This window comes from Vicia villosa, unplaced genomic scaffold (genome assembly GCF_029867415.1).
Source record: "Vicia villosa cultivar HV-30 ecotype Madison, WI unplaced genomic scaffold, Vvil1.0 ctg.001989F_1_1, whole genome shotgun sequence".
Lineage (NCBI taxonomy): Eukaryota > Viridiplantae > Streptophyta > Magnoliopsida > Fabales > Fabaceae > Vicia > Vicia villosa.
The window spans coordinates 411,400-426,016 of NW_026705801.1; the positions used below are offsets into that span (position 1 = coordinate 411,400).

The 14,617-nt window shown below is 31.1% G+C and overlaps 1 protein-coding gene and 1 non-coding gene across 2 annotated transcripts; both read right to left on the reverse strand.

Annotated features, from left to right (window-relative positions):
- Positions 1–2,555: 2,555 nt before the first annotated feature.
- Positions 2,556–2,662, reverse strand: LOC131637398 (small nucleolar RNA R71). The gene has a single exon (XR_009294325.1). It is a non-coding gene; the product is annotated as a small nucleolar RNA R71 (small nucleolar RNA).
- A 4,042-nt stretch (positions 2,663–6,704) lies between these two features.
- LOC131637385 (uncharacterized protein YNL011C-like) lies at positions 6,705–14,053 on the reverse strand. The gene is made up of 12 exons (XM_058907974.1): positions 13,650–14,053; positions 13,375–13,511; positions 12,195–12,287; positions 11,840–11,883; positions 10,552–10,708; positions 10,315–10,386; positions 9,706–9,789; positions 8,615–8,716; positions 8,291–8,338; positions 7,862–7,987; positions 7,275–7,367; positions 6,705–7,166 (listed from the first exon to the last, which is right to left on the reverse strand). The coding sequence occupies exons 1-12, from the start codon at positions 13,975–13,977 to the stop codon at positions 7,035–7,037; spliced, it is 1,416 nt and encodes a 471-aa protein (XP_058763957.1). The 5' UTR covers positions 13,978–14,053; the 3' UTR covers positions 6,705–7,034.
- Between the last annotated feature and the right edge of the window lie 564 nt (positions 14,054–14,617).

Below are 14,617 nucleotides of genomic sequence, written 5' to 3' on the forward strand. Positions count from 1 at the left end.
TTTTTAATTGCCGTTTGAACTTCCATGAAGCTCTAATTGATGTATATCCATTGTATATGCTTTGAATATTCTTGGAAATCTTTATGATCCCTTTCATTGTGTTGAATTACTTTATGTTGTGATGTATTATGAAGTGAATTATCGTTGTATGCTTGTATGCCGTGACGACGTGGTTGAGACGTGATGAATTACTATGATAGTAATGATAAGGTTATTTCCATAGAACCTTGGCGTTGAGTTGGTTTGTTTGAGACGATGCATGCCATGTTGCTTAAGTTGTTTGTGTTGCTTATGTTGTTTAAGTTGATTATGTCGTTTAAGTTGATTATGTCGTTTAAGTTGATTAAGTGGCTTAAGTTGTGTTTGTGGATGTGCATCATCTGAGTCGCATCCATTGCATTGTTTGAGACGGCCCTTGTGGAAAATGTTTGAGACGGCCCAATGGCAAACTATTTGAGACGGGAGTTTACTCCAATGGTACCACATGCATGTGCATAAGTTTGAGTCACATTTGAGTCGCATTTGAATTGCATTTGAATTGTGTTTGAATTGTTGAGATGATGAGATGTTTGTTGTGACGTGATCATATTATAATTGTGAACTTGAATATGTTGTCTTAATTGGTCAATGACATTGTTACCGTTTTGAAAGTTGTATTATATTGATAAGTTGTTTTGTGATGAAAGTTTGTTATAAGATGTTGTGTGATGCGAAGTGGTGAAATTATGTATGATCTATATCTCCTATATTATTTATCATGCATTACTTTATATTGTAAGATATCTCACCCCGTTGCTGATATTTCCCCTACCATGGGAAATGGGCAGGTACTCAAGATTAGTCGTGGATGTTCGAGGTTATTTATGTGAAGTCTTTATGTTACTTTATGGCTAGTTGAGTTGGTATCCATTGCTCTGATACGCAGCACTCGGGGAATTAGTCGTTATTGTTTATTTGTTGTATTCTATGTTGACATTTATTTTAAATTGAATTGAAAGATGTTTATAAGTTGAAGTAGGAAGTTGTGGATGAAGTTATGTTTCCAAATGCTATGTATCATTATTAAATGCAATATAAGTAGGTTTGTTTTGGTTAAGTCGAATTGTGACATCCCATTGTTTGATGAAGATTTTTAAATGCACTCTGATGTTCGCTTATAATTACGGGGTAGATTTGGGGTGTTACACTTATTTTCCCACACTGAGAGATAAGTGCATCTTAGATTTGGATTCTGCAAATTTTCAGTATACATCTGAATTGTCTGAGTTGTAATCTTGTTGGCATCAGATTTCCAAAAATTTTTTTAAAGATTATTTAGTACCAACTTTTGGAACTTTTCTTTATTATTACGTATGATCAGTGCAATTTAAGGTTTCTTATTTACTGCTTTTATTATTTAACTACCAATTGCATGTGCTTTGATCATTTTATTATTATAGTTTTTTTATAGTGAGTATGCTTAGAATGTTAATTCTTCATTATCAGTATTGTTTTTGTTCTGTTTGTAAGATGTCCGACTAAACTCTTAGAGTTTGGAATATAAGGATCGTCGTATCGACGGTGCTCGCATATAAGTTGTAAAAATTATGATTAAATTGAGATTATTTTAGGGACTTTTTTAATCTATTTTTAATTAAAATGTTTACTGCGAAAGAGTAACATGAAGATTATGGTTCCAATTTGAAAGAACAGAACCTATATCCGACTTAGATAAAAATCATATTTTGATTTTAGGCACTATGAAAGCATCTTTTAATTAAATTGTAAAAATAATTATTTTCAAAAAGGGATTTCAATAATATTAACGAACACGTGTAGCGGGCGTTTATGTGATTAAAATACGGTATTGGGCGATGCGAAAATCGGTAATACATTTAAACTTAATTTTCACCTTAAAACAACATTTTGAATAGCTAAAAGTAATTAATTTCTAAAAATATAGTTTTGCACTTTAACAATGTTGAACATGCGAAAGCGAGAACATAGATTTTTGGCTAGAAGCCGATTTCGGTTATGCGAAAGAAAACGGTTCCTTTAAATTAATTATTTTCTTATGAGAAAACATTATCCGAATTTAGTTATAAAAACTAAAATTTTGTGAGTATTGTTGGTCGATGAGGGCCGCATTCCGGTCTCCTTCTTTATATTAATTCATATAACTAGCTTACTATATTTCTTATGCATCCAAAATTGTTATCGATAGCCTTAGATTTACATTGCAACAATAGATAACGACACATTTGATAATTGGTCTATGTGGGTTCGACATTCTTTTATATTACTATGATATTTCCATGCACTTGCGGAGTAATCAAGTTTTTAGTGCCGTTGCTGGGGACCAGGTTAGTAAATATCGTAACCTCGTTGTTCTGTTGTATAAACTATGGAACTTTTTGTTATTTTCCCCATTTCATTGATTGTATGCCAAGTACTCGCACTTCATGAGGGATAGAACCAGAGCTTAGATGTTGTCCCCGTCATCAAATTCCATCACTACATAGAATAAACTAAAAAAGGCATACTTAGCATATTATTTCTCTCCAAGTAAAACGATTATGCTAAGAAGCCAAATAAATTGTTTCAGACAGAAAGATGGCGAGTGACTTTTTGAAGCTTGGAAGATGTATAAAGATATGATAAGGATTTGTCTGCATCACAGTCTAGAGAAGTGGTTGATTTTTCACACCGTTTAGTGTAGTGTATGTATTGAGTGTTATGCATGTGTTGTCAAGTCTTTTATGCATGATTTTCTGCTTGTTATTGACTTTACCCGATACTTAAATTCCTTGTGAAATTTTGAAAAGACTTGAAATCTGTAGCATGATTATAAAGTATAAAGGCTATAAAGAAAGAGAGACTAGGTTGAGGAGACTTGGGAAATTTTTTACAAAATTGGTACTTCCCGACACCTCAAGCCTCCTAAATATGGAGATCGGCCTGAATTCATGTTATAACAATATTTTTTTTTTGTAATCAAGATTTCATTAAAGAACCAAAAGTTCTTACAAGGAGATTACAAAAGACGGGGCATGAAACAAAAACCCCAAAGAAAATTACATGCCAAATACACTCTATAAAAAATACAATAAAGGAGCATTTGTAAATTCATAGAAATTATACTTGATGCGATAAATTTTAGCATTCATAATTGGTGATTAGCAAACTTACAAGTTTAACATTCTATGTTTAAAATAAAATAAACTTAGAAGTATGACCACATTGGTGATTAGCAAACTTTCACAATATTTTATTTATGAGTCTTGCTAACCAGTGGCTTCAGGGCAATGGTTAACCAGATTACCGAGATAAATAAAATAAAATACACAATTGTCATTGAAAATAAAATAATATATATATACGTCAAATATTGTAAAAAATTAATTGAATGTCCCATAATGCTTTAATCAAAAAGTAATCATAGCATATTCAACGGAAAACATTAACATTACCCTTTTTAAAATTCTAAACTGGAAAACATGATTTTTAAAATTCTAAATGTTATTATTAAAGTTCTTAATAAATAGAAGAGGAGAGAATTTAATATTCATAGAGAATCACATAGTTCCATAATTTCATGTCTTGATATCCCATGTAAGTTATATTTCATTCTTGCACATTTAATCAAGAAAATATCATCATTAAATGTGTACCTTATTTCAATAATGATAATTAAAATGTGTCGGATTGTAAATATTTTTAGGGTAATGCTAACGAATGCCCCAAGGACACCGGTTAAGAGATTAAAAAGGTAAGTTGAACATTGTTTAATAAAGTAAAAAGATAAGTTTTTTTACTCTAAAATATATGTAATCAATGCATGAAAACATAGATAATTAACTTTTTTGAAAAATATTGTGTATATTCAATGCATTGAATATACATATTTTCTTTATTATGAATGTTTAACCAGTGCTCCGGAGCATTCGTTAGCATGACCCTTATTAACCTAAATGAACAATACATGCAATGAACCAGTAGTTTATGGTCTAGGAATTATTAAATAAATCAAACTATTAATGAGATAGCTATATTGTGAAGAATTTGAATAAAAACCACAATCTTTAGATTGAAATGTGTGGTTCTACTCCATAGAAAAATTGCATGGTTTGCAATTTACCATGTTATATTTTCTTTAAAAAAGAAAAGTACCTTCTGCAATTAACCATGGTTTGAAATAATAATTTCTATTTTAATCTTATATTTTTATTCTTTATAGAATTAATCTTCCTATTTTAAAATTTTCTAGTTTTTCTTAATCAAATATATTTATGAACTAAAAGGTAATGATATAATGTTTTTTTTTTTTTTTATAGCTGAATCATGCAAAGACTAAGTAAGTCTACAAGTCAACCTTAAACTAACAAACGTACTACTCATACTAAGACTAAGGAAAATTTCTTTATTTGACTCATGAAATTTCCTTCTGGTTACGGCAGAAACTAGATTTTAAATTCTATAAATAGTTGTATATCCTTTCCTTTATATCCTTTTTTCACAAACATTCTCTTCAGAGTCTATCTACCTAAAAAACATGAAGTTTCTTATTGTTGTTTGTACCATGATCTTGTGGGCATGTGCTTACTTACACAGCCATGTCTCGAACACTGTCTGAATTATCTATTGTTGAAAAACATCTCCAATGGATGATGAAACACGGACGCACATATAAATAGTGTTGAAATGAAAAAACGCTTACAAATATTCAAAGAGAATTTGAAATACATAGAAAAATTTAATAATGTTGATAAAAAGAGTTACAAGTTTGGCCTAAATCCATATTATGATTTGACAAATGAAGAGTTTATTGCTTCACATACTGGAATTAAGATTCCAAATCAACTTTCTTCCTCCAAGTTGGGGTCAAATGCAGTACTGTTTAACGTTAATGATGATGTTCCAACAAATTTTGACTGAAGAGAACAAGGAGTTATCACTAATGTTAAGAACCAAGGCAGTTGTGATTAGGGGTGACAATTGGATCCATTAAGAAATAATTCATCCAATCTATCCACTAAATAATCCATCCATTTAAAGTCATGGATGGATCTAATCCATCCAACATATTCTAAAAATCCAATGAATTAATTTATTTTTTATTTTAAATTTTATAGATTATTTTTATTATAAAACATATAAAATGTCTTTATTCAATAAATTAAATTATTTTTCAAATTCAATCTCTAATCTCTATTTTATTTAAACAATTTACTATGAATACATAGTTGTATCAATTTGTCTACGTCGTAATTCTATAATTGAAATCATAAGAAAACTAAAAACGCATTTTGAATTTTAATTACCATTATATAAATATATAGCGCAGAAAGTAAAAGTAGCAGAAGGATCCAATATAACACGTTATTTGCAACTCATTGAATTTAAATGGTTGGTTACAGTAAATATAATGTTTTTTTAATTTATAAACGGTACATATAATATTCTAATACATAATTATGTGTGATTACATTTTATTGTTTTTAATAAAAGGACAGTTTAGATGGAACAACTATTAATACTTTTTGTAAAGAGTTTAATGGTGATGCACGGTAAGTGTAAAAAAATTTTACACTGTCATCCAATGAAAATATATTATTTTGTCATGTCATCTGAGTAATTTAAAAATAACAGTATGACTTGGTAGAATACATGATCGTGATTTGTTGACAGTGTAAAACTTTTTTACACTGTCAGTGCATCACCCCTTTTCTCTTTTATAAAAAGAGAGAATTATGTATTTTTCTTAAAAAACAATGTTAAAATAATTATTTTTAGAGATATTATAAAAAATAATATTTTTTATAAAATAAAAAAATAAATGGATTATATTCTTAATAGATGAATTGGATTGGATTTTTTTATAGATAATGTTAGTAGATTGTTAATGGATTAATAAATTATTTTGATCCATCCATTAATAATCCAATTTATATCCATCTATTTTGTCACATCTTGTTGTGATAAATTAAAAAATTATTATTTTCAATTAAGCAACTAAGAGTTTTCATGGATCATTATCATATATATTACATGTGACTTTATGAAAAGTTTGTGGATTTTCTACTATAGTCAAGTTTTATAGCCAAGTTTAATTTCAGAATCATATGATATTAAATACAGATACCAGAAACATGACACTTGTTGACATTAATAATAACTTAAAAAATAAATAAATTAAATGGAATCATAAGTGTGATTTTGGACAACGACACTGACACACTTTTTTTTAAAGATGTCGATATATAGACTATAAACTGTTAAATATATGTGTTTTAGGATTCTGCTGGGCATTCTCAGCTGTGGCGGCTGTAGAAGGTATTACAAAAATCAATACTGGTAACTTGATTTCACTGTCGGAGCAACAATTGCTTGACTGTGATCAAGAGAGCCTAGAGTGTGGTGAAGGTTATATGGATACTACTTTCAAATGAATTTCATAGTATCAGTTATTGTTGTGTTGCTATATATAAGTAACTATAAGTGTCCTATTTTGTCCAAGTTTTCCTTTTTCTGAAGCTTTTCGCTTCTTCGTGTCCACGCTTCTATTGTAATGAAATTCAGCTTATTTATATCAATTAAAGAAACATTATCATTAGCATATTTAACTGCTTTTGTGCTTCTGCTATTTACCTAAGTGAAGTTTAGATGATTTGGAAAGAAAATTAGAAGACATAGTCAAGTCAACAATAAGTGATAATAGGTGTATGTATACACAAAAAATAATATATACACAACAGTTACAAGAGATTCTCTTTTGTTCTCTATTCTTATAATACAACAGCACTTCAGACATGTCTTTATTTATCTTCAACAAAATCAAATATTTTTCACAGAAATAAGAGAACTGAACTATTGATTGTTACACCAGTCTCTAACTCTGTTTTTGATAGGCAGGAATAAATTTGACTAAAGAGTGGAAAGAATTTCTTTTGAAAAATAAGAATTTCATACCATACCATGTATATTGTAATGAACATACTGCGAAAATTTGATTCTGCAGCCAATATTGTGGTTATAATTGGATTAACCCCTCATGATCATCTGGTGTCAATTAAGCAATTAACCTGCGACTTCATGTATCTCTCTATTAGGTCAGCAAGAGCTCTAATCAGTGACTTTGGGTCATATATTATACCCACTTTAGGATCAAGTATGGAGTCAACGACTATCTGCAAAAATATAAAGTAAATTGCATCATAAGAATACCAAAATAAGAATAAGAATATACAAAAATTAAACAGATCCACGTTAATCTGTAACATATTTGGGAGACATACCACATCGAATATTCCTTGAGTAGCCAAACACTCAACATCAACAGAAACTGTACTGTTTCTTGGCACCAAAAGGGTATTGATATATTGACTAGGCTGCATCAAATATGAAGACAAATAAAACTCTTTTACACATTATTAATGGAGTACTACCTTTTTGGTTTTCGTTTTCTATTATAGTTATTTTTAGCACAGAATATCTTATCTTGTATGAAAAGAAGATTTTTAAGATGACTCTCGTGAAACTGTAATGTTTTCTGGTAAATCATGTCTAAAAGATGCACTGAGAAATAAAAGAGACAAGGAACAAACGATAAGACTAATGAAATTAGAGTAGTAGAAGCAAAGCTAGTTGGCATTCCAAAATTTTCACTTTATGTTTTGTTTCTAAGGAAATCAAATAATAATATTAATAATAAAAAACATAGAAAGTATTTGTTTTCTTGACCCAAAAAAAGAGAGAAAGTAAATTACACTTCATATAACAGTTGATTTTGATGATAGTAACGACTATAGATTCCTTTACACAAATATAATTTCTATTTAAAGAAATAAAAAAAAGGGTAATTTCAATAGGAAGGAATTCTCACAATATTCTGTAAGCGGTTGCAAGATTCTCCATATGTTCGATTTAGAGCATCGGTAATTGCAGTTATGAAACAAGATGCTGAAAAGCCATTAGTCTCACGGTCATGTGTACCATTTAACATAAGTACCTATCAATTTTCAATCAAATTAGTGAAAACATGTACTCAACCAATATAACTGACAACACTGTTTGAAGCTGATGAATAGCAGGGGGCTCGAAAAATATCTTACAACTATGCAAGAAAGCATTAATTAATCTCAAGTTAATAACACCAAGCCAGGCATATCATGAAACAGGGGTCAAACATGTTGGAAAAATGAAGGCATGAGTCTTGAGGATAGCACTACACTCAGCAATTACATGGATGGATTTTATGGTTCAAATATCATAAGCATTCGAATATGTGAATTGTAAAGAAGGCGTGGAATACCTTGAGGCAAGACCTTGAAGAAATAATCTCCCCAATTCCCAGTAACACCTAGAATAATTAGCAAGTCAGAAAGCATCTAATGGGAGAACAAAAGTGTCAAAGAGTGAAATCTAGTATAAATTGCCTCAAAAATATATATGAAGAGTTGAACTGTCAAGTTACTCAAAATTCAGACACATGATCTATATATATTTGCAATATTCAAGTAAAAGAAAGCTGCCGGGTATGTAAGCCCCAATTAATCAATGTTGCCATTTGTAAAGGCTGGTGCAGCCATATGTGATGGTAAAAATAATCGAAGCTGGCTAATTGTGAGAGTCTTACCAATGAGGGGCAGATTGAGGTAAAAAGGGAACCCATGCCATACACAATGCAATCAACATTGTATAGTTGTTCTAAGACAGCTGCATTAGGTGAGGGAAAAACCTATTCAAAAAAGTGAATAGAAGTTTCAATTATAATTGCACGTGATTAGGAACACAATAGCCAAATTAAAATTTAGATTTCATCCAGTAAGATAAATAAGTTTAAAACTTGTGCAGTATGCCAGTATTAATATTTTCATAATAGAAGAAAACAAGTAAAATAGAACCCCCACCAACGCGGATTTCAAAATACATGCTGCAAATTATCTTTTAATCAGCTGTATGTAGTAGTAACTCTCCTGGTAAAAATGTGTGTTTCCCCTCTGTTAAAGTTTGAACTTTAAACACGTGAAGTTGATAGTCATGTTTTAGGGTGTTGTAATCAATTAGAGATCAAACGGTGGGCCATCACTGTCGCACGTTTAAGGCCTTTTTCACCGTGATTTTGAGAAGCTGATGTGTGTAGCTTCTGTTCCACTGTGATTTTCAAGTTTTTCAAACACACTACAAGTAGTATCAAAAGATAGAATGACCCTTCTTTTCCATATTGGATGGATGTTAGACAAAGAAATCCCTTTCAAAACAGATCACCCCCTTTTTAATAGCCTGGTTCTTAGCAATTAACTATTTGCACCTTCTCTCATTGAAATTCAATTGGAACGAATGAAGGTTTCGGTTTCATACAGTTTTTTTTGTTTTGCTTTTACTTTTTCTTCTTTGTCATAGTATGGCATAGCCTCCATTCTATACGGCTTCTTTGTTCTAGTTTAATAAGTTGATTCATCATCCATCAGGAAGATATATTTTCTCTAATTATATGTAAAGTACTTTGTGGAAAGGAGTGAAATGCAAATTTATGCCTATCATTAGAAATTTTTCCTTCCTTTTTCCGAAATTTACATTTATATAAAACTCATATAAATGACTTCACTGGATGTATCATCCATATAAACCATTATCTCTTCTGCCCAATTTTTTTACCACAATGCATGACATGATGTGAGAGTCGGATATAGTTTAACAAAATGTGAAACATGGCACAGCATTTACCTCATGGAGCAAATTTTTTCCCTCACTTGACATGTAGAACACACGTTTTATTTTTGAAGGAAGAGCTGGAGCTGAAAAGCTTTCCTAACCACAAATTATATAATCTTAATAAAAGATATACAGTATGTAACAGTAATCAGCAGCATTGTGTAAAATCTCAATCAAGTGAACCAACAAAATATTGACTATGACTTTTAGTAGATGGAAACACAAATCACTATTACATTCTTCTGTGAATGAGAAAACAATGCATACATTTCAATTCAAAGTCAATACCCATCATTATATAGGAAATTCCACCTGGCAAAATTTATAAAATAGAAGGTGAAATCACAAGAATAAACTAATTTTGAAGTTCTATATTTTATGGTAAACTTTTCTCTGTTTCAAAAACAATTAACAGCCAACATTTAATATCTTCAAATGCCAATCCAATTTTCATTAGGTCATACAACATCAGAATAAGAATGTTCAAATTGCTCATTTCATCAAATAAGAATCTCAAAAAGCTATACAAGCTTTATCTCAAGCAACTTATTTTCAAATCGGAAGAAATTAAAACAAATTACAGTATGGGTAGGCAATGACAAGGAAAATACATTGTCTTACCTTCTTAATAGGTACCATTGTTCCACTGGATGGATGAGAAATTTCATTTTGTCCCCGTATAATAGTTCCGTCCTAATATAGTGATAATGCAACAGTTATTAAAATAATAGGGCAATCATCTTTGCAAATCTCTGTATCAAGTTTTCTTAACAGTAAACAAATAAACTTCACCTAAAAGTAGCATTTAACTATTAAGAAACCACACGGTAATTTCATCATTAAATAGATGTACCATACCAATAATTCACACCCTAATGTAAGTCTGTCATTCGTTGAAATCACAGGGAGAACAAGGCTTTCAGGGGGAATATCAGAAACTCTTGAAAACAAAAATATCGCCGCATCCAAGGACTGAAAAAATATACGCGCTCCTGCAAAAAAGAAATTTCCAATGCTGCATAATTTATAAAAGTCAGCTATGTCAATAGAATGTTGCATGCGGAAAAGTCAGTTAGTAGGTAATATTATTCTGTGTATTTCTTAATTTGAACCAGCTCGGCCATACCAGCATATCACCAAAGTAAAACAGAAGTTGCATTCACATTAGATTACAGCAATCATTTATATACTTGGGAGACAAAATCTAAAAAACCAGTTGAGCCCATTTCCAAATCTTTTTCTCACTTTCTAACTTTCCTTAAGAAGAAGTTATGTTCTTCTCTATTATATGTCAATTAAGTTTTAATGGTGTACTCCCAAAAAGGAATCATCCTCTTCAAAAGTGTGGAAGAATTCAAGCCTTCAAAGTTCAAACTATAGTAGTTGCACAATGTAAGAAAAGGGTCACTGTGGTGAAGAATGTAAACATTAACCCTAGCAGTTATACCGTCTCTAGTATTTAACTTATTTCTGTGCGGGTAGTTAGGGTATATCACCGGATGTGGTTGTGGACAGTCAGCCATTGTAGACTGTAAAAGCTAGGTATTGAGCCTTTTTTATTCAATGTCCTTATCCTCAAAAAGGAAATTTAATTTATATTAATTAGAATACGCACACATAACAACAACAATAACATGCAAGCGTTTTGCTATTGGATGAGGTTGGCTACAAGTATTAGAATGCCTGGTCCTTTTAATTTTCGAGAAATAGAAATACCAACAATTTAAACAAAATGTTTCACTAGCCTCTTAATTAGAACAAAACTCATAAAACAAAAACATGTAAACCATTGAAATGACATACTTGAATTATTCTGATCCAAACACTAATATTTGATGACTCTTCCCGTGGGCTATAATTATAAATATGAACGTCGTACTCATAGCTCAGCCAAATGGCAACTACCACATGCCAAAATATAGAACTTTAAATCCTCTTGATAATGAAAGGAGAAAGGAAAACACAATGGTTAAGCTCAACCCATTAGGCATTACGCCTGACTAATTATATGCTTCTGCAAGGATGTGACTGTGGTCTTTAAAACAATAAGAATAAAATCAATAAAATAACGCTTTAGGGGAAGGGGAGACTATGGCACTAAAAAGATAATCAGCGCAAACATCTTTGCTGAATAAAAATAGAGGACCTGCCATTGCTGAAACAAAATGCTCCTTCAGATCGGCAGAGAATCTGTATAAAGACCAGAAAGAAATGCAAATTTAATGCCAAATTAATTCAAAGCATAAAAACTTTGAAAAGGCTTGATCATAACAATCATTGTATGATTTTCGAAAGATTGGGCTGTGAGAAGCAATTACTAGTTCCCAAAATAAAGGTAAGATATTGCATAAAGTACTAGACTAGACTCTAAGAGCAATACATCCATCTCAAAAGCAAATTACTAAGATGTAAGAATTGTTTTGCAACAAAACAGATTACTTAAAGCCAATAACAAATTATCAGCATTCAGAAATAGCCCAAGTTTTCTTCGTAGAAGTCACCTGATTTTGAAAATAAACCAGAAAAGCTCGAATAGTCTCCCTGTAGGGTTTTGACACACCTTCCCATAAAACATGATCGCCTTCCACAATAGAGTACCTAACATTATTAAAACATAAAAGAATTGAGACTGATAAAACAATAACAGAATGACCTTTAAAAATTTAAATTTTGATTTACCAATCATGTTAACATCACATAAATAAAGGTCAAATAGTGTAAGAATATTTTACAGTTATAAAAAATTTGTGGAGGCCGTGACATTGATATGACTCCTCAACTCAATTATACAAACAGGGTACCACCCCTAGAAATTTAGAAACTTAAGGACATATTTGGATTTTTTTTTTTATTTGAGTTTATCTACTAGCATGACCTATGAAACTATTTGAGAGAGCTTAAGGAAATAGCTTATGACTTATTGATAAGCTATTTTCAGATCATTTCTACAAGATTTCCATGAACGGTTTATGAAAATAGTTTATAGTCCATAGAAATAGCTTATAAATAAGCACTTATATGATAAACAATTATATTATACACAGTTAATTAAGTTGTTTATCAAAACATGGTATTAGATATTACTTTATATGATAAACAATTATATTATACACAGTTAATTAAGTTGTTTATCAAAACATGGTATTAGATATTACTCCCTCCGTTCCTTTTTAAGTGTCATTTTAGCATAAAGTTCTTCAACCAAGATAGTGGATTGTTAGAGTTATTTTTTCTATTATACCCTTATTTATTTTCTCTTTTTAAATAAATTCAATCATCACTCTCAATGACTAATTAAGGGAGTTATTGAGAAAGTAAGGGTGTAATTGACAAATTATAACATTAAACTATAAAAACGACACTTAAATAGAAACAAAAATAATTCTCTAAAATGACACTTAAAAAGGAACAGAGGGAGTAACAAACAAGGTTCAAGTGCGATTTCGGTCGGTGTATGTGTTGTGATACTGATTGTGGTTGTCGCATACTGAATTAACCACAATATCTTTTTCATAGTAAAAACGGTGAATAACGGTATAGTATTGACACCTTCCAATAACGTTTTCGCAGTAATGAACCGTTTTTTAAAACCTTGCTAACAAGTACTAACCCAAAACGTCCAAAACAACAACTTCCAAAGCAAGTAACTATCCATAATTGAAAGAGAAATACTACAATAAGGTACCATTCTGATTTAGCTTGCAAAGGATCAAGTGACAAACGATGACCAAGCAAATTCCGAACAGCAAGAGCCTCAGCCGTACTCTGATCAGACAATCTCAAACACCTAGAACGTATATCTCCAACCGCAGGACCACCTGCAACACACACACACCACAATCAACCAAATCCCTAAAAAAAAACCTTACTCATCCCCAAATTCCAATTCACCAAAATCCTCGATAAAAAACACAATCAATCAATTAAACCATTAATGATGAGTAATGTATACATACCAAGGACACGAACGATCTCGGCGGTGCTTCCACCGTCATCGGAAACGGGAAGAACATGAGCAACGCGCGTGGTGAAGTTTTTAAGATCCTCAACGACGCCGTTGAAGGCGGTTCCGCCGGAGAAGACGAGCAAAGCGGGCTGTGGTTGAGGAAGGTTAGGATTAGGGTTAGAGTAACAGCGACGGTGATTGCGACTGGGGGAAGATGGAATTGGGAAGGATGATGACATTGGAGAAGAAAGGAGGATTCTGTTAGAAGCTGTTGGGAATGGGATTGGGAGGGGTGGGAGAGTGTAACGGAATGTGGGGCCCAATAATGTTTCCGCCATAATTGTAAATCGACTAATATAGTAATGGAGTGGACTTTTGCTTGACTTGTGTTTTGTGCTGAGTGAGTGTGTACATTGTTCATGGTTGGACTTCATCACCGTTCTTTCTTTTATTTATTTATTTATTTATTTATGGGTTAAACCCTATTTCGCCCTCTGCCATTTGGGCGAATTCGAAAAACAACCCTAAAAAAAAAAACACAGATTCCTCCCTGCCATTTGTAGATTCCTCTATTTTGCTCCCTCATTGAATTTAGTCAACAAAAATGATGATGTGGCGTGCTGCTGTGTTGGAGTTTTTTGATTTTTTTATTGCTGACATGGCTGCCAACTAGACTATTTTAATTTTTTTAAATTTATTTATTTTTTAAATATTAATTATTTTTTTTATTTTTACGTATTTGGCCAAATTAATTTTTATTATTATTATTAAATTATTAAGAATACAATTATTTCATATTTGTAAGTTTGAAACATTTAAATGTTAAGACATCAAAATTTATATTTATATGTTTATACGTATATTGTAACTATACCATTAGGCCACAAGCTATATATGTATAATATCTCCACTTATATTTATATGTTATATTGTAAAACGTAAAAATTTAATTAAATATAAAATTGATTTATTAATTAG

Bases quoted from the DNA above. Each gene is read 5' to 3' on its own strand.
- LOC131637385 (XM_058907974.1), bottom strand. From the start codon at position 13,977: ATGGCGGAAACATTATTGGGCCCCACATTCCGTTACACTCTCCCACCC. The intron at 13,512-13,649 runs GTATGTATACAT...TGTGTGTTGCAG, and splicing joins CGAGATCGTTCGTGTCCTTG to GTGGTCCTGCGGTTGGAGAT. The intron at 8,339-8,614 runs GTAAGACTCTCA...TAATTATTCTAG, and splicing joins CCTCAATCTGCCCCTCATTG to GTGTTACTGGGAATTGGGGA.